Source organism: Guillardia theta (genome assembly GCF_000315625.1).
Source record: "Guillardia theta CCMP2712 unplaced genomic scaffold GUITHscaffold_9, whole genome shotgun sequence".
Taxonomy (NCBI): domain Eukaryota; class Cryptophyceae; order Pyrenomonadales; family Geminigeraceae; genus Guillardia; species Guillardia theta.
The window spans coordinates 150,514-176,107 of record NW_005434665.1 but is presented as its reverse complement, the minus strand read 5'-3'; the positions used below and the strand labels follow the sequence as shown (position 1 = coordinate 176,107).

At 51.0% G+C, this 25,594-nt stretch overlaps 11 protein-coding genes across 11 annotated transcripts; 6 read left to right on the top strand and 5 right to left on the bottom strand.

Annotated features, from left to right (window-relative positions):
* Positions 1–25: 25 nt before the first annotated feature.
* Positions 26–1,777, bottom strand: GUITHDRAFT_92346 (hypothetical protein). The gene is made up of 7 exons (XM_005839008.1): positions 1,641–1,777; positions 781–1,590; positions 643–732; positions 497–591; positions 305–453; positions 207–260; positions 26–148 (listed from the first exon to the last, which is right to left on the bottom strand). The coding sequence occupies exons 1-7, from the start codon at positions 1,712–1,714 to the stop codon at positions 113–115; spliced, it is 1,308 nt and encodes a 435-aa protein (XP_005839065.1). The 5' UTR covers positions 1,715–1,777; the 3' UTR covers positions 26–112.
* Positions 1,778–2,335: 558 nt separating this feature from the next.
* GUITHDRAFT_101987 (hypothetical protein) lies at positions 2,336–3,507 on the top strand (the record flags this gene model as incomplete). The annotated part of the gene is made up of 8 exons (XM_005839007.1): positions 2,336–2,545; positions 2,598–2,749; positions 2,802–2,864; positions 2,913–2,982; positions 3,028–3,132; positions 3,186–3,292; positions 3,333–3,408; positions 3,454–3,507. 8 exons carry the CDS (start codon positions 2,336–2,338, stop codon positions 3,505–3,507), a joined length of 837 nt encoding a protein of 278 aa, XP_005839064.1.
* A 1,293-nt stretch (positions 3,508–4,800) lies between these two features.
* Positions 4,801–5,343, top strand: GUITHDRAFT_65435 (hypothetical protein; the record flags this gene model as incomplete). Its single annotated transcript, XM_005839006.1, has 4 exons — positions 4,801–4,906; positions 4,927–5,027; positions 5,077–5,196; positions 5,242–5,343. Coding segments are annotated over 4 exons (429 nt in total), but the record flags the coding sequence as incomplete, so codon positions are not given.
* Positions 5,344–5,942: 599 nt separating this feature from the next.
* Positions 5,943–8,204, bottom strand: GUITHDRAFT_101985 (hypothetical protein; the record flags this gene model as incomplete). Its single annotated transcript, XM_005839005.1, has 15 exons — positions 5,943–5,998; positions 6,043–6,096; positions 6,143–6,254; positions 6,304–6,342; positions 6,411–6,469; positions 6,559–6,590; positions 6,634–6,749; positions 6,802–6,937; positions 6,981–7,045; positions 7,293–7,354; positions 7,535–7,662; positions 7,761–7,823; positions 7,882–7,936; positions 7,983–8,040; positions 8,094–8,204. The coding sequence occupies 15 exons, from the start codon at positions 8,202–8,204 to the stop codon at positions 5,943–5,945; spliced, it is 1,146 nt and encodes a 381-aa protein (XP_005839062.1).
* Positions 8,205–8,790: 586 nt separating this feature from the next.
* On the top strand, positions 8,791–10,523 carry GUITHDRAFT_133819 (hypothetical protein; the record flags this gene model as incomplete). Its single annotated transcript, XM_005839004.1, has 3 exons — positions 8,791–8,869; positions 8,924–9,074; positions 9,398–10,523. 3 exons carry the CDS (start codon positions 8,791–8,793, stop codon positions 10,521–10,523), a joined length of 1,356 nt encoding a protein of 451 aa, XP_005839061.1.
* Positions 10,524–10,534: 11 nt separating this feature from the next.
* Positions 10,535–11,548, bottom strand: GUITHDRAFT_92344 (hypothetical protein). The gene is made up of 6 exons (XM_005839003.1): positions 11,510–11,548; positions 11,338–11,460; positions 11,142–11,288; positions 10,953–11,082; positions 10,819–10,904; positions 10,535–10,694 (listed from the first exon to the last, which is right to left on the bottom strand). The coding sequence occupies exons 2-6, from the start codon at positions 11,347–11,349 to the stop codon at positions 10,641–10,643; spliced, it is 429 nt and encodes a 142-aa protein (XP_005839060.1). The 5' UTR covers positions 11,350–11,460; positions 11,510–11,548; the 3' UTR covers positions 10,535–10,640.
* Positions 11,549–12,304: 756 nt separating this feature from the next.
* On the top strand, positions 12,305–15,423 carry GUITHDRAFT_133817 (hypothetical protein; the record flags this gene model as incomplete). Its single annotated transcript, XM_005839002.1, has 17 exons — positions 12,305–12,856; positions 12,912–12,947; positions 13,010–13,123; positions 13,184–13,229; positions 13,363–13,401; positions 13,470–13,509; positions 13,555–13,605; positions 13,722–13,808; positions 14,015–14,111; positions 14,155–14,249; positions 14,316–14,374; positions 14,425–14,456; positions 14,537–14,722; positions 14,774–14,824; positions 14,868–15,152; positions 15,199–15,269; positions 15,342–15,423. The coding sequence occupies 17 exons, from the start codon at positions 12,305–12,307 to the stop codon at positions 15,421–15,423; spliced, it is 1,923 nt and encodes a 640-aa protein (XP_005839059.1).
* An 894-nt stretch (positions 15,424–16,317) lies between these two features.
* On the top strand, positions 16,318–16,864 carry GUITHDRAFT_150672 (hypothetical protein; the record flags this gene model as incomplete). The annotated part of the gene is made up of 3 exons (XM_005839001.1): positions 16,318–16,320; positions 16,409–16,498; positions 16,553–16,864. 3 exons carry the CDS (start codon positions 16,318–16,320, stop codon positions 16,697–16,699), a joined length of 240 nt encoding a protein of 79 aa, XP_005839058.1. The 3' UTR covers positions 16,700–16,864.
* A 232-nt stretch (positions 16,865–17,096) lies between these two features.
* Positions 17,097–17,545, bottom strand: GUITHDRAFT_150671 (hypothetical protein). The gene is made up of 3 exons (XM_005839000.1): positions 17,409–17,545; positions 17,326–17,358; positions 17,097–17,269 (listed from the first exon to the last, which is right to left on the bottom strand). The coding sequence occupies exons 1-3, from the start codon at positions 17,538–17,540 to the stop codon at positions 17,243–17,245; spliced, it is 192 nt and encodes a 63-aa protein (XP_005839057.1). The 5' UTR covers positions 17,541–17,545; the 3' UTR covers positions 17,097–17,242.
* Positions 17,546–21,386: 3,841 nt separating this feature from the next.
* Positions 21,387–22,039, top strand: GUITHDRAFT_150670 (hypothetical protein). Its single transcript, XM_005838999.1, has one exon. The coding sequence runs from the start codon at positions 21,533–21,535 to the stop codon at positions 22,016–22,018; it is 486 nt and encodes a 161-aa protein (XP_005839056.1). The 5' UTR covers positions 21,387–21,532; the 3' UTR covers positions 22,019–22,039.
* Positions 22,040–24,180: 2,141 nt separating this feature from the next.
* GUITHDRAFT_150669 (hypothetical protein) lies at positions 24,181–25,190 on the bottom strand. The gene has a single exon (XM_005838998.1). The coding sequence runs from the start codon at positions 24,505–24,507 to the stop codon at positions 24,340–24,342; it is 168 nt and encodes a 55-aa protein (XP_005839055.1). The 5' UTR covers positions 24,508–25,190; the 3' UTR covers positions 24,181–24,339.
* Positions 25,191–25,594: the final 404 nt, after the last annotated feature.

Genomic DNA, 25,594 nt, shown 5'->3' with positions numbered 1-25,594 from the left:
CTTGGATGCTGCGCGATTAACAGAGAAGGGCACATGAGTTCATTCGTGTGCTGCTGCTGCACATTCTCTCTCCCTCTCTGTCTCTCGCAACGGTTACCAAGGCCGTGTCACATCAGTTCTTGTCACTGAGTTTCTGGATGATCTTGCACTGCGAGCATGTATATTAGTTTGAATGTAACAAGTATGAACACTGGAAACAAGCTCACCATGATCTGGAACCCTTGACCGAAGTCCGAGAGCAAGCCATACTCGTTCTTGGCCTGCGAGAGCTGTGAGCGACTCTCAAGTCAACGAGTCTCTCTACATGGTAGGTCTTCATGAGGCCGTATCCGATGATCTGAATGTCAAACCCTTCATCTTGCAGCTCTTTCACCAGTGGGAGAGAGCCCGTAAGGGAGTAAGGCTTGCACTCGCCCAGAACTTCCTGAGTAGCATCGAACAGAACCTTGTTTCCTGCCAGCTGTAAGTTCCTGGTTACCCCTGGCATACAACGGACCTGGAGATTCAAGGTTACACGCGATCCCGGACATGGCCTCTCCCATGATAGTGAGCTCCAACGTTCCGGTCAAACCCTGGTCGGGCAGGGTATACCTGACAGCAGCAAGGAATCAGGCACGAAGCACATGGCTGGTGATTGTGTACTTGGAAGAGGGCCCGCGAGTAGGCAACTTGCTGATGTCCTTATTGAGCTCTTCCACGTATGACTGCAAAGACTTTTTGGCCTGCTGTGCCCTGCGACAGCATCATTCCTTGACTCGGTCAACAACCACTCGCGCTCACGTGTAGAAGGGAGTAAGACGCATGTCGCCACAAATGGTGCACTCAGCCGGGATCTGGTTCACTCCCCCTCCCGGGTAAGACCATTGGGTTGGCTTCATCGAAGAGCAGGTGATGAACTTGTAGCGCTCCTCCTCGGGGTGCGGGGGGAAGTCCTGGTAGAAGCGCTCCTGCATGTACTTGACTGCCTCCATCGCCATCTCCATGGGATTGATGGCCTGATGGGGAAGACCGGAATGGAACAGCTTGCCCTTGGCCTTCAGCTGCCAGGGAACCATCCCAGCAGTTCCGAGACAAGGATGCTTGTCTGCAGAATCAACCCAGAAGACAGGGCCTGACTTGAGGTGCGCGACCATGCCTCTCTTGACCAGCTCGTCGATGCCGACTCCCTCGATCTTCGAGTTCTCTTCGTTGGCTATCATCACGGCTGCGACGTTGACATTCAGCTTGGGCTTGTTGATGCCAATCTGCTTGAACAACTCTGTGACGAGTGCGACGTGGCCCAAGCAGTCAGTGACTCCTCGCCCGCAGAGCTTGTCGCCGTCCACCATGAGCTCATACGGATTGAAGTCCCATTCGTCGGGGTTGGCTGGAACGACGTCGAGGTGCGACCCGACGAAAGAAACGTAAGGAGCATCTTTCTTCTCGCACTTGTACTCGATGATGACGTTGCCTCTGCCCTCAACGAACGTCTCACGTCGCACTGACAAGGGGCCTCCCTTCTCTACGGTGTATGGCTCCAGCACCTTGAGAACGTGCTGGGACGCGAGATCCTCCTGTGGGACATTCAAGGGGGGATTGTTCTGCAGATTTCTGGGAGAAAGTGGATGAGCACGCGAAATAAATACTCGAACCTGCCTCACCTGTTCTCGCCGATCAGCTTCCTCAAGAGCTCAACGTATGCCGCACTGTCGAACTTGAGAGATTCCATTGCCATCGAACAACGCAAGCAGCAGAGCAGGAGGACAAGAAGCAATACAAGGGTGGTACGAACAATCCTACAACAGATTTAAGAGTTGGAAACAATCCAGCAAAGAGCTCCTCCCTCTCTTTTGCACGTTCTCTCCTCTCCTCTCTTCCACCTCCCATTTCTTCTCCTCCGATTCATGTCTTTGCGTACTGCCTACGCACTACTACATACTTCAGCTGAAAGTCGTTTGTTCATCCCTCCTCTCCTCCTCCTCCACCACCTCCACCACCACCACCTCCTCCTCTCTCCTCCTCCTCTCTCCTCCTCCTCCACCTCCTCCTCTCTCCATTTCCTCCTCCACCTCCTCCACCTCCTCTCTCCTCCTCCTCCACCTCCTCCTCTCTCCATTTCCTCCTCCACCTCCTCCTCCTCCTCTCTCCTCCTCCTCCTCCTCCTCCTCTCTCCTCCTCCTCCTCCTCCTCCTCTCTCCATTTCCTCCTCTCTGTCCCTCCTTGTCTCCCTCCTCCTCCCCCGCCTCTCTCCACATCCCCTGCATTCTCCTGCCAGATCATCTTGCAGATCGTCTTGGCGGACGAGCTTGCGCGGGGATGAGGGCCCGTGCATCACCTGACCGGGGCTTTAGACGACATGCTGCCTCGACTGGCGCGACATGCGGAGAGTATGGCCGCGCGTTCAGCCAGCACCACAGGCTCGATGGTGACCAGGAGGGCAGCAGGACATAGCGAAATGAGAGCTCATGCTGTGAACCGCGTGACTGAGGGATGGCGGCGCCAAGGCGTCAAGGTTTTCTCACAATCCTCGGCAACCAAATCTGCTGCACCTGGAGCAGGGGAGAAGGTAGTTCAATGTTGTCAGACTTGTCTTGTTGATGCCTTCTGTCTTTGTGCAGAGTATGGCTATCCCGTCCGCGGTAAAGAGCAAGATCATAGTAGACTTCAAACCAACCTCAAGCATCTTCGAAACAGCGCTGAGACTGGTTGGATTCTATTCGAAGGAATCGAAAATTACTCGATCGGCCTTGAACTTATATCTGAATGCACGGTATACGATGTATGTACTCCAGTCCAACTCTTGACGCCTCTTCATGGCACAGTCAGCATGCTGACAACCCCAATTTCCTCAAGCACTTTGGCATGCCCAACGATTTCAACAAGCAGTAAGTGCCAAAGAAAGTATATAAAACCAGCATGACGACTGATCACAGGTTTTGCATTATTTCTATCCATATGTGGATGATCTTTGTTCGGCTTCGGAAGGAGTCTGTTGGCAAGCAGGTAGACATCATTCATGCTCGCGCTCTCATGCTCATCTCGCCGCAGCTCTCGCAGGAAGTGTTCGACAACCTTTGGTTTGACGCGCAGAAGCACCTCAAGAACTTGGGCGTCGGCGTCTTGTCGTTGAACGCCAGGACGAGGGACTTGCAGGTCTAGGCATCCTGTCTGCCGCCATGAGCTCGTCTGAGACGGTAAACTTGCAGAACGTGTTCTATGGTAGCGCTGTTGCCTTCGACTTCTCTCTGGGGACTTCAGACGCTCTGCTGGCGATGGCGTTGTACCGAAACATGTCCGTGCCTTGTCCTGTGCGGTGGGAGGGAGGCTGACATGCTGTGCCTCCTGCTGGGCAGATTCTCTTTCGATGGGGACGCTCATCATGTCGGAATGATGGTGGCGTACATCAGACGGGAGCTGAACAAGTTGGAGGTTAGTGGTGCTCGTTGCAAGCTAACTTGACTGACATCACCTCAGATGATGGACTCTGACACTTTCTTGGGTGGTATGTGGGAGTTTTCTATGCCTTAGAGACTGTTCGCGTAAAACCGCAGGCTGTATCTGTGATTTCATTTGTCTGCTGCCTCTCAGTAGTTACCGTACAAGCTGCACTGCCAGAAAGGAAAATACTGAGGAGATGCCTGAATGACATCGAATGTCTCTCTGTCAGATTCAGCCGATAAACTTCCGGAGTACTACCGTACTGAAAGTTTAAATACTCCGCCCTACCTGAGGCGCCTGCGGCGAGTCATAGAGTGCCGGGCCGCAAGCCGCGGCCGCGAGTCGGACTGCCGACAGTCGGGAGGCTGCCAGTGACCGTGCCGGGTGACTCGACGCCGGGCCCAGGTTGGTGACTCTGACTCAGTGAGTTGTCGGAGTGTCCCCGGCGGGCCCGGCCGCGGACCGACGGTCCGGCGGTCCGAGACTTCACTGAGTCCGATGGTCAAGGCTCAGCGGCTCGGCGTGCCGCGCCCGGCCAACCATCATTATGTTGAACGTGACCACATCCCCACCAACCATCTCATAAAAGCCTTGATCGAACCATGGCACCTGCCATGGAAAAGCAGGGAGAGGAAAACGGAAGGACTGGAGAGGAGGAGGGGAGAGAGTGTAAGGAGGAGAGGGAGAGAGGAGAAGGGAGAGTAATGGAGAGAGGGAGAGAGGAGGTTGGAGGTAGAAAGACATGTAGGCCAGAGGAAGAAGTGGAAGGAACATCAACGAAAGAGACTGAAGATAAAGGCAATGGTTCCTGGAAAGCCCTGGTACATCATTGATTCAGATGTGATCCTTTCTCCTAGATACATGACCAACTTGCTATCTTGGCTCTGGCCCACGAGCTCGCAGCAGAGAGAAGGTTCTTGTATCTTTTCCCCATCCCACGTGACAACTAGCACCAGCTGAAAGTTCATCGCCGCCGGCACCGCAGTCGTCATGTCCAGTGATGCACTCAAGGTGTATACAATCTTTTGTATTCGCAGCGTCTTCACACGTATGGCAGACAACCAGATGCAAAGGGATCGAGCTGCCCGGTTGCAAGTACATCGAGAGAGCAACTACATCCCATGATTCCTTTAGATCCCCGCAATAACATGCGAGCTGGAGGAGAGAGCCAGTCAGTAGCTAGCCTCTCGTCAAGGCCCGCGAGTCTCTGACACACCATGGCCAGGTTGCCACATGTAAGTCAGACTAGAAGCTTGCCCACACAGCGGGTCGTCTCAAACATCCCCCGAGGCGAACACACGCCGCCGCATCAGGAGGCAGCAGGTACTTGCAATCGAGACGGGGGAGAGGAGGAGGTGAAGATTTTCGTCAGGGTCCGGCAACTGGGTGTATCCGTCTGAACAGATGTTCTACAACGCCATGCAGAGGAAGGGATGGGAGCCCAACGAGAACGACATGCATGCGGCAAGCAGCAACGCTCCTGCTGCATGTGCTGGTTGCTGACGGGAGACGGGCAGGTGGTGGCGATTCACAATGCTGTCAACGAGCAGACGTGGAAGGAGGTGATGAAGTGGGAGAAACTTCACTGCGATGAGTGCCAACAGCCAAAGGTGACGTGACTCGTTCGGTTGACCCATGGGTGGCTAACTTACCCTCCAGCTCTTGAAATTCCAGGGCAAGCCTGATCAGCTGAGTCCGAAAGCAAGGATACAGAGCCTGTTGGGGTACAAACCTCCTTTCGATCGCCATGATTGGATTGTAGATCGATGCGGCAAGCAGGTTTTACCTCCTCCTCCTTGTCGACTGGCGGCTGACCAGCAGCAGGTTCGATATGTCATCGACTTCTACTCAGGCAAACCCATCGCTGACAAGCCAGTCTCCTATCACTTGGACGTGCGACCGGCTCTTGACAGGTGGAGAAGTTAGAATTGTTGCTAACGATAGTGTTACCTTGTATGTTACCTTGTACGGGGACGCGATGACATTGCTTCTTTCTTCGCCGTCTTTCCTTTCCCTCCTCCTGCTCTTCTCCTTTGGAATCCTATCCCTATTCCCTCCCGTCTCCTCCTCCCACCGTCCTCGCCTCTTCTCTGTATGACCCGGTTGTCGCAGCTTTGAGAGTCTTTCTGATCGCCTTCAAGTCTATCTCGGTGCCCGCAAGCTTGAGGTGAGGAGAGTCGCTGCCCGGCCTCGTCTCAATCATTCTTTCCCACAGGATCCAAAGTGAGGAAGGGAGAAGGAAGAGGAAAAGCTGGGGCCGGGGAGGAGGAGAAAGTAAGAGATGGAAGGGAAGGAGGAGAAGGAGGTACGAGGCAGGCGAATTTAAGAGGAAGGGGAAGTGAGTGACACAGGGAGATGAGAAAAGTGGGGATTGCAGGAGCAAGCTCAGAGTGTTATAGCCGAAGCAGCCACACTCACTTGAAGATGTAACTCAAAATTTCCTATCCATTCATTAATCCTCGTCTTCCTCCTCCTCCTCCTCCTCCTCCTCCTCCTCACCCAGCTGGTTTCTGTCCCTCTCTCCCTCACGCACAGTTCGCCTCCGTGAGCACATTCAGCAGCTGCCGAGCAGTGATCCCATCTTCCATATCCTCGTCATCCCCAGCACAACCCCAGCTGACATACCTTGATTCTGCTTGTCAAGATCTGCCCCTCGTGAGACGAGCAGCTGAACTACACCTGTCATCCAGTCACAGCACGACACCAGCTGGAGGCGGCAGGGAACCCATCCTCCCATGAGCGGCTGCCACGTGCAGGGGTGTGTCTCCCTTCTCCGAAGCAGCGTTGCTATCGGCTCCCTGGTCCAGGAGGATGCGGCAGATCGCCGTGCTGCCTGCCTGCAAGGAGGAGGGATTACTCGAGGCGACGTCATCACATTCTCCCTACCGAGGCTGCCCAGTGCAGAGGAAAGTTGCTCCTTGCATCCTGCACGTTCACCGCTACACCCTCCACCTTCACTCAGTCTCTTCGTCTCCACAGCATCATCAGCATACCTGCGCTAACATGCGGCAAAGTTTCTCCATCTCCCCCCGAGCTACCGCAGCAAACAGTTCTGTGCTCGTGTGAGAATCAAGACAGTCCAACCTGCCCCTGCCCCTGCCCCTGCCCTCGCCCCCCCTTCCCCTGCTCCTGAAGATTCACCGTTGGTATCGTTAGGCTGAGACGATTCGGAGCTGGCACGGAATGAGAAACGAGCAGGTAGGAGGAGACCTGGACCTGGTTGAGACTGTCTGCCTGAGATCGCAGAGCAAAGATCGTTTCTGCACATCCTTGACATGCTCGACCCATCCTTGCATCGACTCCGCGTCACCACAGAAGATATATTTCTGCTCCTGAAATTCCAGGTCAAGCAGGGAAAGGCGAGAGACTGTTTCCATCCTTTACCTTCTCGCAGATGTTCGCTATCTCCTCCTGCAAGTTCTTGAACTTGTCCGCCTTGCTGTTGTCAACCTTCTTCTCTTCGACGTCCTCCGCTCCGTCTCGCTTGCTCGCTCCATTCTCCTCTTTCTCTTTCACGTCTCTGCAGAGAGCTTCAAATGGTTTCATCACACCCAAGGAGTTACTGCAGTGCGAAGGGCTCGTGAGAGAAGTCGGATGCTCGCGCCTCAAGAAATTCGTCCAACTTCGACTGCAGCCCATTCAGAAGTCCGAGGGAGCGAAAAGAAAGAGACAGATACGGGACGGAGAGAAAAATGTATGGGAGGCATGGCGAGTGGAGTGAAGGAAATTAGAGAAAGGGACATATGGAAGGAAGAGATAAGGAACATGGAGGAAAGGGACAAGAGACGAGGAGCAAGGGACACAAGGGATGATTCAAGTGAGATAGAGGAGACAGAGATAAAGAAAAGGAGACATCGTCTCAAAGACAAACTCACATTTCCTAGCGTCTGCTTGCAAGGGGGTTGACCACCATCGCACCAAGAAACATGAGAAGACCCTTGGAGTACATTCAGGGCAAGGAGAACGAGTAAGACTCAATTACATTCTGATGCCGGGATGAAACTGTATCTATAATTACACCACTTATACCTGAAACACAAGACATGTTAGTTCGATCTATGTTACATCTGACAAGGAATGTTTAACCTGTGTCCTGTCTTTTGCGTCCCTCCCTTACAGATCACTATCACGCCATGCCCGACTTTACATATGTCTTCGTCTATCGTCAACTTCCCGCTACATCCCGCAGTCTGACATTCAAACGTCTGAATCTTCGACAGGCGTTCGAGAACTCCCGAGTGTTCTCTGCACGAAGGAGTCAGCGAGATCTTCGGCCCTATGCGTGTTCCTAACCTTCCATTCGCAGCTGTGATCAACGAATGTGGACATTATAAGTCAGTCACAGGACCACCACAAGACACACCATCATCAACACTTTCATACCATGCTCCTCGTTGTCACCGGCGCTGATAAACAAAACCGTCATTGGCACGTCAACGATCGAGAGTCACCTCGGTGTTGCACCTTGATTCGACGGAGCTCGTGTTGGCGCGCGCTTCTACTGATGCTTCATCCTTGTCTGGAGCGCGCACAATCATGACCAGCATGGAAGCAAAGAGCCATACCGTGCTCGGGACGGTGAGAGGTCATCGTTTCCGTTGTCTCAGAAGGATCAGAAACTTTCTGGAGCACACGATCTAGCATCAGAGACGACGTTGCAAACGTCTACGGCAGACCAATCTCTTCGAGGGCTGTGTGTTGTCTTCTGCAGCTGAAACCTTGTCTTCAGCTGAAGCCTTATCATCGTGGCTGATAGTAGTTGTGGCTGCAGCGCCGTCATCTGCCATGACGCAATGGCCGAGAGCCTAGATTGAAAGCATGCCATCAATTCAAACTTCCGACCAATCTCCTGCTTTTCTTCCTTTGTCACTTGCACTGTCTCTGATTTGTCTAAATGTTGTTAGTCTATCGGTTGCTCTTGCCGGTACTTTCCTGAATTCTGATTCATACCTCCTCCTCGTCCTCCTCGTCCTCCTCGTCCTCGTCCTCGTCCTCGTCCTCCTACACATCATCCTATCTTAATCATTCTCCTGGCTTGTTGCCTCATCATTCTTTCGCTCTCCTCTAAGTTTCTACGTTGTTTCCTCCTCTTCCATTCCTCTCAACATGGTCAATTCCATTGTATGAAACGGGAACGCAACGGAATACGTAACGTATAGAGTCCCGGGCCCGGGCCGCAGGCCCCGGGTCGCCGCCGACCTGGCCGGTCCAAAGTGCGACATCTAAAGTTTTAACTTAAAACTTTGAGTAAAAACTCTACTGTCAAGCCTTGATTGTCCTCGTACTGATTTTTAACTTAACTTTGAGTAAACTTGTTTGACTTTTTTAAAAAAGTTTGCTCCAACAAGGTTTGATCTCCCCAGCAGATACTCTATGCCGCGATTGCTCGCACCCCCTCCTCCTCTCCTCCTCCTCCTTGTGCTACACCTCGGATGCTGCTCCTGTGAATCTGGTCAGCATCACTGCTCGCACTGCACGTGTCTTTCTGAGGTCTCCTGACTGCCAGTGTTCCCCTGGGACAACGCCTCCATCGCTGTTCAACCATGCGTTCTGAGCAAGGATTGGGACCTGATCATCCGGCAGCTCAGCGGCTCCAGACCACAGTCAGATCAGCAGCTCCAGACAGGAGGACTCGGACAGCTCGCGAGCAGAGGGAGGTCAGAGCAGAAGCCCGATTGATTGAAGCACTAACACCCAGTTGTTTCTGTGAAGCAGATTCGAGGTCTGGGTTTGTGACTACGAGAGCGACTGCGTTGCGAATGTAGTTGATGCAGCTTGCTTTGTGTATGATGAAGAAAAGAAACTTTTTCTAGCCTGGGGCTTCGAGTCATCGCTCGATCTTTTATCGGTATCCTTTGTTCTATCCTACACCAGCTGACTGAAATGCACTCTAGAGCAAAGCTGAAAGCAACACCTCAAGCGTTAGACCTCTTCTGTATCCTCCTGCTCCTCTCTCTGCTCCTACCTCCACCATCTCCAGCGCTGCGTACGGCAACGGCATCTACCGTGTCACCTCCTCTGGTGACTATTCCGACGGGACTGAGTACGCCTGGAGCGCCTTCGACTTCATCAGCAACTCGACGACCATCAACTTCTGGACCACCTACACGCACAGCTACTACTCCTTCTCGACAGGCCAGTACGTCAGGTACCCTCCTACCGTCACCTCCACAGGCATCTCGTGCGCAGGTGAGTGGCTGCAAATCTCGCTCCCAGTCTCCATCTACCTCTACAAGTACGAGCTGTACACGCGGGCCAACAACTTGTTCCGAGGGCCGAAGAGGTTCTGGATCCTCGGCTCCAACGATGGCTCGACGTGGTCAGTGGTCGACTACCAGGAGGGAGTGACTGGGTACACGAGCGCAGGGAAGAGCTTTGTCGTAGAGCCGACGCAGAAGTACAGCTACTACCGGATCGTGGTGAACGAGAACAACAAAGAGAACTGGGTGAGCATCAGCTGGTGGAAGCTATGGGGAGCAGAAATTCAGGGACATGAAACTCTCCTGTATCCTCCTGCTCCTCTCTCTGCTCCTACCTCCACCATCTCCAGCGCTGCGTACGGCAACGGCATCTACCGTGTCACCTCCTCTGGTGACTATTCCGACGGGACTGAGTACGCCTGGAGCGCCTTCGACTTCATCAGCAACTCGACGACCATCAACTTCTGGACCACCTACACGCACAGCTACTACTCCTTCTCGACAGGCCAGTACGTCAGGTACCCTCCTACCGTCACCTCCACAGGCATCTCGTGCGCAGGTGAGTGGCTGCAAATCTCGCTCCCAGTCTCCATCTACCTCTACAAGTACGAGCTGTACACGCGGGCCAACAACTTGTTCCGAGGGCCGAAGAGGTTCTGGATCCTCGGCTCCAACGATGGCTCGACGTGGTCAGTGGTCGACTACCAGGAGGGAGTGACTGGGTACACGAGAGCGGGGAAGAGCTTTGTCGTAGAGCCGACGCATAAGTACAGCTACTACCGGATCGTGGTGAACGAGAACAACAAAGAGAACTGGGTGAGCATCAGCTGGTGGAAGCTATGGGGAGTTGAGACTGCCCAAGATTTTCTTAGACTGACTCGCAAGAGAAGAGCTGTCGAGTACTGAAACACGAAGATGAAGCCTTGTTGTCTTTTAATTGAAATTCCTGTCATTTGTAAGCAAATACTTGAACGCTCGCGTTTTAATCTCAACGATGATGATGGTTAAAGTCACTGAAAGTCTTCACGCGACCTCGGGCGAGAGACGTAGAATCTCTCTCACATTGGAGGATCCATCCTGCAGGAAACATCATAGTCACTTATCATGAAGAAGAAAAAGGTGACTGATGGCGATGATTGCGATTGTAGTGCTTGACATGCCCAGAATGATGATGAGAGTGATGACAATATGTAAAGCCCACCTGTATGAGAGCAACTTGCTCCAGCTTTCTTCTTGGAAGCAACTTCGCAACCTGCGCCTCGAACTGTCTGGTGCTTCCTCCGACCCCTGCAGCCTCGTTACGAGGAAGAAAGTGAGCACAAGACAAGGCAAGACCGAAGTAATAGCTCTTTGCTGCTATGTAAGCAACGCCGTCGGGTTTCAGGATGTCGTCGATGCATGCTATGAGTCGCCCAGAGCTCTTGTCGTCGTAGATGGTCTCGGCAGTTAGAATAACATCATACACCTGTCAGAACAAGCTCAGGCATCAACACTTGCATCTTGCCTCTCTCAAACGCTTCTCACCTTCCCAGTGCATGCCGCCAAAGACCCCCAATCTCCAGAGAAGTACCGAACAGCGCTCGGAGTGTTGGGGCAGTTGACGAGGACATTCAGGCAGCACACCTCTTTCAAGACCTCCTCGTTATAATCTTGAAAGTCTACATCTGCTCCCTGTGCTGGCTGTGTTAGAGACGATCAAGATCGTCCATCTTCATCTCACATCGCAGAGCATCTGAATGCCAGGGAGTCCATGCCCACAACCGAGCTCGATCACTCTCTTCCCTTTGACAGGGAGCTTCTCTTGCACCAGGTATTCTATCAGGTCCAACGATCCCTCCCAGACCTGTGCATGTGTTGGCAGACAGCCGAACAGAAGGTAAGTTTGCTGTCACCTTGAAGCCTCCTTCATACACTCCCGACGCCAAGTCCGACTTGTCGATCACCTCGGCTATGGGGCCCTCAAGACTCTCTGAGTTGGGTGGACGGCAACGTTTCAACGGCTCTCTGTTACGGAAGTGCATCTCCTCAAACAGCGCCTCGATCGCCATCTCGTCCAGCTCTTCTTCCTTGCCTTCAATCTTGACCTCCTTTGCTACGAAGTGCCCTTGCGGTGTGATTCTGAGGGCAGATAAAGACTCTACTGCGCTCGAAACTTCATCGTCGTTGCTGCCAAAGTTGAACTTGAAGCCAGCATCTGTCCCGCTCTCTGCACCCGACGCGGCAAAGTTGAACTTGAAGTCCATTGCGGCTGCTGTTGATGTCAGGACTGCCAGTCACACCGGCCTTGTTGACTCTCCAACTTACAGAAAGTCAGGGGGAGGTGGAGCAGGAGGAGCGCAAGACCTGCTGTCAGTGTCTTCCTTGCTATCAGTGTGTTTGTCGTTGTGTGTATGCTTCTCGCTCTCCTCCCTTCTCTCGCTCCTATCACCGACCTAGGTCAGCCATCGCCATTGCCATGAACACGTGCGGTCTTTTCCCGGTAGGGTACTCACACTACCCGTGTTATAGAGTGAAAAATGTCTCTATGAAACAGGGTGGGTGATCCGGGGTAATTGGGGGTGGTGTCCAATAGTGTTATTGACTGGACGCATTGAATGCAACATGGTGAACTTGGCATGACCGGGCATCATCGCGTTCAGCATGTCCTCTAGCGTGAAGACGAGTCTCATGCTCACCCTCCGATCCTGATGTTCGAGAGAAAGCTCAGATCAGGCACGGCGATCTTTCTGTGCATGTGCTTCACGTTGGGGAATGAGGATGTTGCCTCCGAAAGGGTTCTCCCCTCCTTGCAACACGACCGAGTCATCCAGCAGCTTGAGAGTGCCATTTCCTCTGATTTCCTCAAGAAGAAGGCTGAGATCATGAACTGGAAGGCCTATGGCTCATTGCGAGTGTGGGACACGGACGTTCACATCTGTCAGTATGTGAAACCCGCTCTCCGGGGTATCGGGGGAGTGATCAAGAGCAGGTGGGGAGATTTCAGAGTAACAGAAAGGCGGTTGGAGGATAACTCTTGCGCTGAAATTACGGACCTGTCATGCCAAGTGAAAGGAGAGCGAGGGAAGTTCCTGAAGTTTGTGCTGTACAAAGCGGGAAGGGATACCTTCGAGATGGTCAGGAGGTTGGCGCAAGAGCTGGGGCTGACGACGCAAGACATCTCGTTTGCGGGGTTGAAGGACCGGGGAGGAATAACACAGCAGGAGCTCTGCATTGAATCTCGTCTCGCTTCTCCGGAGAAAGTAAGAGGCAGAGGGTTTTCTCTGATTCGTTGCTGCCATTCACGCTCTGATGCAGATCCTAGCTCTCAACGGCGTTTTCAAACGAGTGCTGGTGAGAATCTGGTCGTTCCTGCAAGGACTGTCAGTGTATGATGTTGTCTTGTTGCTGCACAGGTTGGGAACTTCATGTGGAGCAGCCACGGGCTGCATTATGGCGAGCACTCCGGAAACACGTTCTCGATTGTGGTCAGGCACATAGAGACTGATCTGGAGATGACGAGGAAAGCGGTGACACGACATGATTCATGATGGATGCATGTAAGAAATGATCTCAACACGTGGAATCAGGTTCGTAAATGGAAGAAGCATGGGTTCTGCAACTACTATGGCCATCGTAAGTTCAAGTTCAGTATGATATAGAACGATATAAGAATGACATCTTCTGTTGCTCAGAAAGGTTTGGAATCAATTCTGCATCTGGTTTTCGCAACTTTGAGATTGTAGAAATGTTGTAAAAATTTCTGTAGGAATTCCTTCAATTGAAGTCGGACGAGCTCTCGTGAAAGGTTGAAAGTTTAAGTTTATTGCACAGAAATTTTCCTCTCATGCAGAGTCCGGTGCTGGTCTTTTACAGGTCATTTCCGAGTCGCTGTAGACGCTGTATTGGATCCAAGGTGAGATGGGAGTGAAGTGCTTGTCTAGCCTGAATCTTCCATCAGCTTTGCAATTGGCCACGAAGAGCGACAGGCGAAGGAACGATGGATGAATGGGTGAGCATTCAGAATGGATTTGATGACATGATTCTTGTTGTTTGCTGTCAGAGTTTGTTCTTTTGAGACATTCTGGAGTTGCTTGTATTTGTTTGTTTTGACCTCGTGCTCGTCAGGAAGAACTTGAAGTCTGCAAGCGAAGCCCTTCGAGAAATGCCGTTTGAATGTGCAAACGAGAGGTTTGTCTTGCAGAGCTTGATCAAGTAAGTGGTTCATTGAGAGATGAGGAGGGAGTAGGATAGAAAAAATGAGCACAAGGGAGAAGAGGGCAGTGGGAAGTAGAGGAGAGTAGCGATTGCAGAGGAAAGTATTGAAGCGGAGCAGAGGGAGCTAGTAAGGGAAGGAGTATAGAGGAGGGGAGGAGGTGAGAGAGAGCACAGGAAGCTTGAAATGAGTCTTGATAATGCAGACAATCCAAGGATTTGAACAACAATCGGCAGGATTTCTCAAACGACCAAATGAGAAAGGCATGCGATACCATGCCTCAACGATTCATCTTCATCCAAGTGATGTGGCCATATCCCATACTATGGCTGACATGAGTCACAGTCGTTCTGGAGCAGGCTGTGGAACGAGGCGCTGACGTTGCGCAGCAATCTATACGGGTTAAGAGGTTGTGTTGAAGGGGATCTAGTGCGATTGAGGTGTGAACTGTCTTGTTTCCTTTTCTCTTCTTCGATTTTGCTCATGTCTTGACCGTAACGTGTCAGGACGGAGAAGCGAGACGATGGAATGAAAGTGGATCATGTGCATGTTGTGACCGCAAGCGGTGAACCTTGACCTTATTCGACATCATCCAATTCTTTTTGTGCTTGACAGAAGCCAAGAACAAGAAGTTCGACATCTTTGACGTACAAAGTTTCTCCCTCACAACCTTTCATCCTTGAGCTCTTTTCTTCCAACTTACCCACACTCCTCTTGTCTCTACCAGGTTGTTCTTCCGGTCTTTGGAGCAGGAGTCGAGGTCAAGTATCCCAACAACAAGCTGAAGTATCTCATGGAGAAACTCCTTCACCGCGAGGGAGTCTTCGGGGTCGTCAAGCAGATCAGGAAGAAGGCAGGAGTCCTTCTCCCTCAGCGCGTTTGTTCTTATCGTTCTATTGTGACAAGACCCAAGGTAAGGATGAAACAGACCGATCGTCCTCCATGTCGTGAACTGTTGAGCTAGAATGTCTCCTACAAGTTCATCAACTATCGCCCGGGTCAGCATGACCTTCAGGTCAGTCAGCTCGCTGCTTCCATCCTCCCTCACTCGTCATCAGACTGTCCACTCGTGCGGGGGCGGGGACATTCGAATGGACAAGAACACTTCCAACCTCGTCTATCAGCACCCGACAGTGGGGAGGAACTCGAAGCGGAGGGCGTCGGTGGACGAGGAAGGGATGAAGCTGAGGATCAGGACAGAGGAAGGTGGAAAGGAGCAGCAGTACAGGTGGAATGCGTTGTGGATCAAGTTCACGCTCGATCCCGGGTCGTTCGCAACGATGAGTCTGCGGGAGCTGATGAAGACGAGCACGCACCCGTCCAGGATGTACCATCTGCGCAAGGTGATAAGAGAGGAGGGAGGAGGGAGCTGATCTCTTAACGCCTCAGCTGTACGAGCTGGAGGAGGAGGGGCAGGAATGGGATCTTCTTCTCCGTCCTCTCGGTAACAGGAATATGAGGTTGTACTCCTTGCTGTCCTGCTCTTCACTATGCCGCTCAGAGCTCCGAACCTGACCTCTCCTCCCTCTCAGTGTACTTCTGGACCCCGACAAGTTCATCGAGGAGGCTGTTAGTCGAGCACTTGCTGAACGGATGGGCAGTGTGCAAGCCTGACGGACACTCAGAAGTTTGGGGGACAGCAGTCGGCAGGATTGGGTTTGGTTCTCGCTGTCTTTCTCTTCTCGCCGTTTGGCCTGTGCGACAGTGTCTGGGTTTTAACTTAACTTTGAGTACATACATGTCTGGGGTCAAGCCTCCCGGCGACTCTCCTGATTGTCCTCGTACTGATTTTTAACTTAACTTTGAGTAAACATATTTTAGACACTCAGACTCAAACCGTCACTGCCGCTGAGGCGGCCGCCAGACGGGGCGGGCCGCCGCGCGGCTCCGAGTGCCACCGTGGCTGCACTGCCCGGGCCCGAGGCTCAGTGTCCGGGCTGTCCGCCTGCCAGGCCGCCCGGCCGCTGAGGAGTGATCGGAGTGCGCATGACTCAGTGTGCCACTGTACTACCGTACGGTAATACGGTAGCACCGGCACCGCCGCGTGACGGTGCCTGGGTCGGACCCAGTCGGCCCCCAGTAGTCAAAGTCAAGGCAGTCTAAACCCTAATAAGCCCCCCCCGCAGTGCCGCGGCCAACCGTTGCCAGGCCGGGCTTCGAGTCACTGCCGGCCGGCCGGGCTCACTGAGCCAACCGTACGGTCGGTTCAAGTTTGGAACTCTGGACCGGGTCCCAACTTTTGAACTTCAGAAGTTTGGAGGTCGAGAGTTGAAGGGTTACGTGTGGCTAGAAAAAGTTCTTCCCCCGATAGCCCGAAATAGATCACGAAATGGTAAGCGAGGCGACTCTTGCATGCGACCGCGTTCTCCTCGCATTCGAATGCTTGCGCGGTTGAGAAGAGGACACTGTCTTCTCGTGCTGATGTGGGTTGTGCATGTTCATATTCTGGCTAAATGTTATTCAACCATGTGGGAAATTCGTAATATCCTTGTTGTTTGTCGATTTGGAATGGTTCAAGACCAGAGAACTTGTCTCGTGGTGGTGTTTGCGATCGATTTTACTTTCTCTCTTGCAATTTGGCTCTAATCGAATGTTTCAGTTCTCTCTCTTGGCTCAGACCCGTCAGTCTCTCCTCAGCATCGGCTTCCCCGATGCGGCTGCTGCTCACCGCACTGACGCTTACTGGGAGGTACAGCCGAGTAAACCTTGTTTCTTCGATTCTCGTTGACTTTGTGTCTTCAAGCACCCTGAGGAGAGCACGACCCCCAGCCACGATGGTCAGGGCACTGGCAGCGATTTCTTCGGCACCGTCTGGCATCCTTCCTTCGGATACGTCAACAACTGCGATGGTGGACGCAGCCACACCTACTGCGATTATATGCAGCAGTAAGTGAGTCATGACTAGTCGTCATGCACAGACACGACTAGCACCGATCCTTGTTGTCTTTGTACAAAAGGATGTTCTTGTCTAACACTGACAGTGTTGGTCGAGCCTGTAAAGGGCCTTACGCCTTTCCTGTTTGCTATTTGTATCCAATAAACTGGAAATCACGACATCTTGTGCTGCATCGAAGTACCGATCATGCATGAAAGAAGTTGAATTCGGAATGCTGGTTCCTGGCTACTCTCTGGACACGCATGTGTGTCAAGTCCCTTCCTCATGAATTCATCGATTTCAAGGAGACAAGGGATCCCCGGGTTAGAGTTGTATGGTTGGCATAGCAAGAGTCAACATGTTCCGAATATTCTGCAATCTTATGCACTATGCAGAGTATGAATCAACATGTGTGAAGAAAATGACCTCAAGTATGCATTTACGTATCCATGACTAGTTTGCATTTCGAAACCGTAACTCCCACTGGTTGGGATATGTATTCGTATTTTACCGCCTGACGGGTACACATACCATGTTTTTCGTTCTCAATACGATCTTCTAGTCCAAGAACGGACCGCCGGTGAGCTGCGAAGACGTCGTTAGGACGAATTGATTGGTTATTGCAAACAAGAGAAACATACCTTTGCCACGCACTTCAAGCGGTTAGTGAGGTACTGTCAATCCTGTCACTAACAATGCAAGAAGCACAAAGACGTTCACTCACAGAGAATTGAGATACGCAGTAGTCAATCCTTCCCTTGTTCTTGTAGATGTTGGTCCACGTTCTGTGCGAAGCGCCAAGGGGAGGCACATACCCACTTGGCGGTTCTGGAATACCTTCGAGTTTTGTTCTCATGACCTGCACAATTACGTTCAATCGAGTTGAAAACAGCATCTTGGCGAATTCAAATCAATGCTCTAAAACCTCACAACCGTACTAGACGACCACACCTGCAGGGGATGGCTATTTACTAAATTCAACCTCTTCACTTGCTTCAAATGTTTGTTCCTGTGGTATTCAAAGCATAAGCAGTTGAAGTTCACTGCCCAACTATTCTCTCCTGATCTCGCAACCACGACGAAAATCTCTCACGACCGATTCTGGTTGGTTTAGTTACCTCTTCTCTTCCACTTCCACATCAGGTTAATTTCATGGCCTCTCTCTACATTCTACAAATGCATACTACTCTTTGTTCTACTGTGAAATACATAGATGTAGGATTCTCTGTTTCACTATCCGCCTATTTCATGGAAGTTGGAATGATTTCAATTTGCCCCCCGGATGTATTACCCATGCGTCAGACTACATTGCTCAGCATTCAGGTTTCAACACTCGGAGTTCACTTCGACGTCTATTGTTCATTCATCTTTTCCATCTTCCCTATGTCTCTTTCTTCGTCGAGCAGATGCGAAAGGAGCCTACAGCATTGCCGATCTGCAATGTCCTATCGCCTCCGTTGCCTGCATCATCATACCCCCACCCATTTGGGATAAATTTGGATAACATCCTGTTTATCTTTGAAATCATCTTATGAGAAATTTGAAATCGAAGAGCTCAACTCTAGTCGACACCAATTCTAAAACATTCCTGAAATTTCTACACCCCTGTCAACACAGAGTACCCTACCCTCTTTATTGATGGCATCTACCCTCAAATGTTGCCTGTACCCCTTCTAATTACTATTTCCATACCACCCTACCCGCCCGCAAAGGCTCGGTGGAACTGGCAAACACAGCTGACCCCTACTCCCTGGTTCCGCCCCTTCGCACTGCTGTCAATCACCCACCCCCTACCCTCTAATTCTTCAACAAGACCATTCTTCTGCATGCCCCTACGATATGGTAGAGGTATTCCCAATTGAGATCATAGGTATAGAGGACTCTCTCAATCCCATGTCACATTCAAGTAGAAATTCAAGACCCCCACCCCTCTCTGATACGATGGGAAATTCTGTCACTTTGGGAAGGGTCACGCCCGGGCCACCGCCGCTTCAAATAGTCTCACAGAGTCAGTATACATGCCCGGCCGGCCGCCCGGAGTCGGCGAGGCGGCACTGCGGCGGCGGCGCCGGGCCCAGCCCGGCCGCGGCCCGCCGGACCGGCGTCGGACTCCTCAGTGGTCAGTCCGGGACCGGAACTTTGACTCTCCGACCGAAGTTCCGAAGTTCCGAAGTTCCGAAAGGGCCGCTCACGGTCTGAGGCTGCCACTGACGGACCCGGCGCCGCCGCCATATTGGGATTCAGGGGGCTGCACCGGTATATGAAATTCCAGGATTACTGATTAGCGCTTTCAATGACCGGTACTTTTGACTGCTCATATACGGGTACTTACCCTCGCACAGAAGCACCCTTTTACCCCCATTATCATCTAGTAATAGGGGGTGGGGTATTTGAATTGTCATGGGCGGTAACCTTCAAGACCACCCCACTCCCCTCGAAACTTTTAACAGACGACATGTTTTAAGGCTGCGAAAACGTTTTAGAAGGATACGGATAATCATAAAATAAATATAAATTGGAAACACAGTAGAAAAGACTTAGAAATTCAATACTAAGGTTCGAAAATATTTTGTGCCTGATTCAAATTCATTGTGTACTGTGTTTCTGGGTTTAGTACAAGAATGAAGTCACCGGGTCCTTTTCTGCTAGTGCTTTCACAAATAGGGGGTAGGGTAGTCCCCCCTGTTCCCCACCCATCCCTATTTCAGGGATTTGAATTTTTTCCACAGGCCAGTCGCCACGGCACAAGTTGAGAGACATGTCAGTGGGATCTTGAAATTTGGCCTGGCATTTTGAACATTAAAACATTGATTAACCATGTCAGGACCAAATCTATCAAATCCGTCATCCCCACCTTTGCAAGGAAGTTCGTGCAGACGTCGCAAACAAACGATCACCCTGGAAGACGATGAATTGCTCACCTGGGAGTCTCTGGCAAGTCGAGCGGGCTTCCTCTATAAACAAGGAAAATGGCAAGGACAACCTAATGTCAATGCTTGCCTGAAGGCCATAGGTTTGAAAAGAGATTATTTGTATAATTCAAATCTTTGTAACACCTGAGATGCAGGTAGATCTCCTGAGTTGTTGCTTCGAATCTTACAAGAGTATGAGGAGCAGAGAGGTTTTAGTCATCATGTGGATGAAGCCATACGCGAAGGGATTATTTCCGACTCTGATGAACCAATTCCGGCTTGTTACGATTCTATCAAAGATCCAAAAGTGAAAACAGCGATTCTGAAGAAGATCCAGGGTGACACTGATGAGGACCTTCTAGATGTGGTCACGAAGAAGGTAGATCGGCACTTTGCGTCACACAAGGCCAATTGTCGAGTGAAATGGGGACATTTTGCTGATCTATTTCACCACCAGTGTGAGGATGACTCTGGACAGGAAGCGGCCGAGGGGCCTCGAAAGCAGAAGAAGTGCAAAACTTCGAAATACGATAGCCTTACGTTCTTTGAAGGCATTCTGAGCAGTCAAGCCTTCAAGACAGTCATAAAAAATGAACTTGCCACGAATAAGGAGCTTCAAAACTGCCTGAAACCTGCGGTCAGGCAAATGATGCCGAGCGCGCGAGAGGCAGCAGTTGCCCTGACAGCAAACGGTATAACGAAATCGCAGTACCAAGGATTCTGTCGTGCAAACGATAGCATGGCTGGCTGCTTTATTCCAATGCCAAAAATATCACGGGTTAGAGTACAAGAGAAGCATGCGATGTGCGAAAGATTCAAACTGTTCTGTTTGCCAGATGGGACACATTGTCTCGGCCTCCTTCAACTTGTCGAAGAGTGGATTGATATCTTCAAACTTCACGGGAAGCATCGCCTTGTTATCACGATCAACTATGACTGTGCAACAATGACTTTCTCGGCTGGCAATCCTCAGAAGGCAACTGAAGTCACCATTTCCATTTTCCCTTACGGCGTAGACTGTTCGAAGAAAGAATGGAAATTCTGGCAAAAGCTTGTCCGAAGTTCATCATGCCTTATGACGATGTCCTACATTCCATATGGAGACAGTCCTGAGGTTTTTCAGAGGACTGTGAGAGCTGCATATGATCAAGTTATTGATCTCTTGAAGGAGAAAGGTATTCACGTCTACAACAATCAAGCAGTCGGGGGACTTCAAAAGACTTTAGCAGGTGGTAAGCCTGACAAGATTATCCAAGTGGAGTTCGTCAAGAGATCTGATTTGCAAGGGCAATGGAATATGTACGGCATTGGTGGAATGTCCGACAATGAGGGTAAGTTCTGTCTCCACTGTAACGAACTCCTAAAAGATCACAAGGCTGGCAAATATTTCGAAATCGAAACAATCGTTTGCGACGAAACTCTGTCCCAAGTGTGTGAAAGACTAGTCATGTCTACCGAGGGCATCAAGAAATTAAACAGAATGTTGAAAAGTCCCGATGCTTTCCAACGAATGTTCGATACCTCGGAAGGAGAATTCCAAGAGTTATTAGCTGAAGAAAATCAGACTCGACTGCAAAATTATCTGCAAGACCCAGAATTGATCATGGAAATTGGAACAAAGATCCCAGTGATTCGTCTCATTGAAATGGACAGATGCAGCGGCGAAGCAGCTTGTTGCTCGTTTCATGCTTTCATAAGAACGACGAACATGATTATTGGTTGCCTCCAAGAGAAAGCGGCGCAGATGAGAAAGGTCGCGACAGTCAACCTTCGATTACAAGAGCAAGGAGTGAATGTGCAATTCACTGAGAAGTCTCATAATAGAAAATTGAACGGGGAACAATGTGCCCGATTCGTCAAAAATGCCGCAGTGGTTATCAATACCCTTTACAGCGATCCTGCCTATGCAGATGACAGAGAACAATGGACTCAAGTAATGCAAGAATGGGACTTGCTAAGCAGCATGCTGAAGTGTCAAGAAATTGAAAAAATTGAAAACCTGAATTTTGAAATCGGTTTGACCGTTCCAGTAAGATTGAGAAATCTCATGCTCAACATTATCGATCTGGTTGGAGATCCTACTTTGATGCAGTCATTCTACTTCCACTCGCTCCTTGTTGGGCACATTGGCCAACAATTCTACGACCGTTTGGTACAATATGGGATCCCTCTTGGATTACTGAACATTAGTAACGTCGAGAATCGCCACAGACATTTTGGAAGACCTTCATATCTTCAAGTCCAACCAGAGGTGAATGCATTCGTCTCAAAGAAACGTCGCCGTGAAGGAGAACATGAACCTTTGATGGAGTCGCGCCAAGCAGCCTGGTCTTACTACGCCTTAGCATCGCTGAGCATGGTAAGTTGGTTCAATTTAGAACGCAAAGCAAAACAATTACAAGTGGTTTTGAATAGTACATAAATGAAAATTTTATTTCTGTGCTATCTTTGGCGCGGATGAGCTTGCCACGACTCTTGAAATGGACTTGGTAAGCCGGCCGCTATAAACAAACTATTTGAGAGGAGGAAACCTCCACATTTCTTTTCCAGTCCAGCCGTAACGATAGATCTTAGAAAATCTGAAAATGAGCAACCCAGCCTCATTAGCAGTTTTCTGTCTTCGTAAGCTGATTGTCACAGGCCCCTCCACGTAAATACTACCAGTCCCATTTGGCAACCGTAGTTGTGAATCATGAAAGGGTATAGTCAAGTGCTTTTGCAAAACAGAGGTTCTTAGATATGTCTCAGGAATTACCCAATAGCATGTTACCAGGCTACTTTTGCTAACAGTGGAACACTTAATTGCCTCTGCTTCAAGATTGGGATCGGTTTGCATAATCTCAGAAAAAAGGAACAGCATTGCACGCATATCCTGTATCTCCACATTGAATCTCAAGGGAGCTTCTTTTGCTGCAGCAAGACAACGAGTCTTTGGTTTTCCTCTCAGCTGCAGCCACTTGTTCAAACTGCGTCTGATCGATTCCAATTCCCAGTGAAGTTCAATGGTATTTGTAAGTTGAAGCAGAAGAGTGACATCGACAAAGTTTTTCAGTTGCTGGGGTAAAACCGTCATGGTATTGAAGTAAGAAAATTGACATTCTTGACTTTTGCGTCCTGGCATTCCGAAGTACAACCACCCAACGATCAGTAAGCTATTGCACCGCATAGTCCTTACAGAGAATTGGGCATAGTTCAGCAATACAGTTTCCTGAATGTCTTGCAATGGAACTTGGTCCGTGTAGATGCTCTGCAAGCACTCATGATCATCAAGGCTAGAGATGAATTGCGTCAAGCGAGCTCCACTCAAGACATTGGTTTGTACTTGTCTCAATACATCCTTGGTGTAAAGAATGTAAACATCTACATGACTCTCGGTTACTTTTCGTATCATACCATGCCGGAGTTGTTTGTTGACGTCCAAGAACGAGATTCCCATACTTGGTTTTAGAAATTCGCGCTTTTGCGATTCTCTACTACCACAAAGCACAAGTTGAGGAGCGTCAGTGTCTTCCTGAAATAACATCCGAGAGAAGAAAAAAGGGATTTTGATCATTTGAGGTACACAATCTCTCTCAAGCTTCCGAGTTTCCCCGTCATCATCCATCACTAGCGTTACCCTTCTGATTTTCTCCCTCCCTTCTTGGGCGGCAACTCTTGAAATGCGGGGAGAACGCATGTTGGAGGGGCGGGGGATGGTTGGAGGGACGGGGGATTGGTTGGAGGGGCGGGGGATGGTTGGGACTAGGAAGCCGCCAGACCTCGTCGAGAAGGTGAAGAGCTTCATGAAGCGTTATCCCGAATAGTAGGACAGCTTATGCTTGCAGAGCTGAGGGGGGGATGCACTCCCGACGCTATCACAAAAAGCCATCCGCTTCGACAGGGGTGCTCAGGATCCGGGTCATTCAGAGGGGTTGCCAGGAGCTTTTGTACCATATATACATCCTAAAATCTCTCAAAAACAACTTTTATGTAATTACTCAAAAATCATTTCTGGTACAAAAATTCAAACCAGGCAGCCCACCCCCATCAAAGAAGGTACCCCAATTGATGAACTACTAATGAGGTGCCGGGAGCGGTGGGAAACTGCCCGGTATGGCCGGCCGCCGGGCGGGGGCCCCGCCCGGCCGGGCCCCCCGGCCCGGCCGAGCCCCCCGGCCCGGCCGAGCCCGGGCCGAGTCGGACTCCGCCACTGCGGGCCACCGTACTGAGTACGGGAGTCCGACTGGCAGGCGGCCGCGGCCGCGAAACTAAGTTGAAATCACGGCACCCGGGTGCCGGGCCCGGGCGCCGGCGGGGGCGGCCCGTGTCACCGGTGTAGGGCGGCGCGACGGTCCGATATCGGAGTCCGACTCACGGTCAACGGTACTCTGAGTCTGGCACCGTCTCACTGAGCCGCCGCGCTGAGTTCCCCGGCGGCCACCGTCCGAGGTCACCGGTGGCAGCCCCAGCCGCTCCGCCGAAGGCTCCCCGCCGCCCAGGCTTCCGACGAGTTCCGGCCGCTAGTCGTATGATCGGACCGTACTCAGACGGTGACCGTCGCCGGTCATTGTGTGATCGGACCGTCCGACGGCCGCCGTTGACTCTTCTTTACTCACCGTCGCAGTCAAGTTTAAGTTAAACTGAGATCAGAGAACTTGAAAGACAGCGAGAGTCGGAGTAGCCTGACTTAACTTTGAGTAAAAGCCTGAGTCACTGTCTGTCCGTTTACTCAAAGTCTGAGTCCGAGAATCGGATGATACTCACTTAACTTTGCGTAAAAAAATACTCATGATACTGCGAAAGGAAAGGATAGTTGGCTGTCTCGCATTCGTGTTCGAAACTGCCTTCTCCTGGATTACTAAGGCCCTGAGGATACTCTACTCCAGTGTGAGTCTGCTGAAAAGGACGAAGAGCTGAAGGGATGTTCAACATCTGAGGAGGGAAGCTTGTCAACTTCCAAGGAGAGATCACAACTCCTGCTTCCCTCAGCCAAGAGACGGTACTCCTGCCTCCTTCTTGGAAGGTAGAAAAGGATCATCCTCGTCAGAACTCGATGGTCATCTTCCCCTTTCGTGTGTGTGCCACGTCTGTTTGTGCTACACCAGTGCGTGTTGGCTTGTTTTGTTGGTTGTGTGAGAATAAAGAAAGATAGACGTCCTTTTGTCACACTGCGTTCCTCTTAGTAGAGAAATTCCAGCGCAAGTTCTTATTGAGCTAAGCTCCAAGTTCATCCTGTCATGACCAGATGAAAGGTGAGCTGTTTGATCGACAGCATTTCCATCATTGCTTTGAAGGTATTTTCATACTAGTGAATTTAAAGGAAAAATGCAGCATAATTGTAGCTGCCGATCATGGGAGAGGAAGGCCCGGGGGGGTGGGAAGGCAGAGGGTCAGAAGGAAGGAAGCGAAAGTTCGGTGGCAAAGTTTTGGGTCTGGGGAGGGAAAGGCAAACGCACAGAGAGAGGCAGAGAGCAAGAGGAGGCAGAGGGAGTCAGAGGGATGTAGTGCAGCAAGACAATATGGCACACATGGAGTAAATGTGTCTTTCTTGGATGTAATGGGGGCGAATGGCCGAGTGGAGGGAAGAGGTAGAGGAAGGGAGGCAGTAGGAGAGGGGGCGGAATAGGAGGTACACAGACAGGTTCAGCATGGCACGGGACCTGAGGGAGGTTGTCAGCCTTTGCACGGGCCCCAGTCCCTGCATGGCTACTACACGACTTCGTCATGGATGATTACCTCATGTTATCCTTCTGGAGTTTTCTTCATAGGAGTAAAGCTAGTCTGGAGATACATCGTTTCAAATAGGGATGTACTTGGGACCCTATAAAGGACTCATCCTTTGGGAAATTCCTGTAGTAAATTACTTGGTGACACTGTTGGCCGAGCAAGGCACGGCCCCCGTGGATTGCATCGGATGCCTCGACCGACAACACATGCCACCGGGCAGATCGCGGCCGGTCCAGTGGCCGTGCAGTGACCGTCCCGGGTGCCCTGGCACCGTGGGGCGCCCCGCGGACTC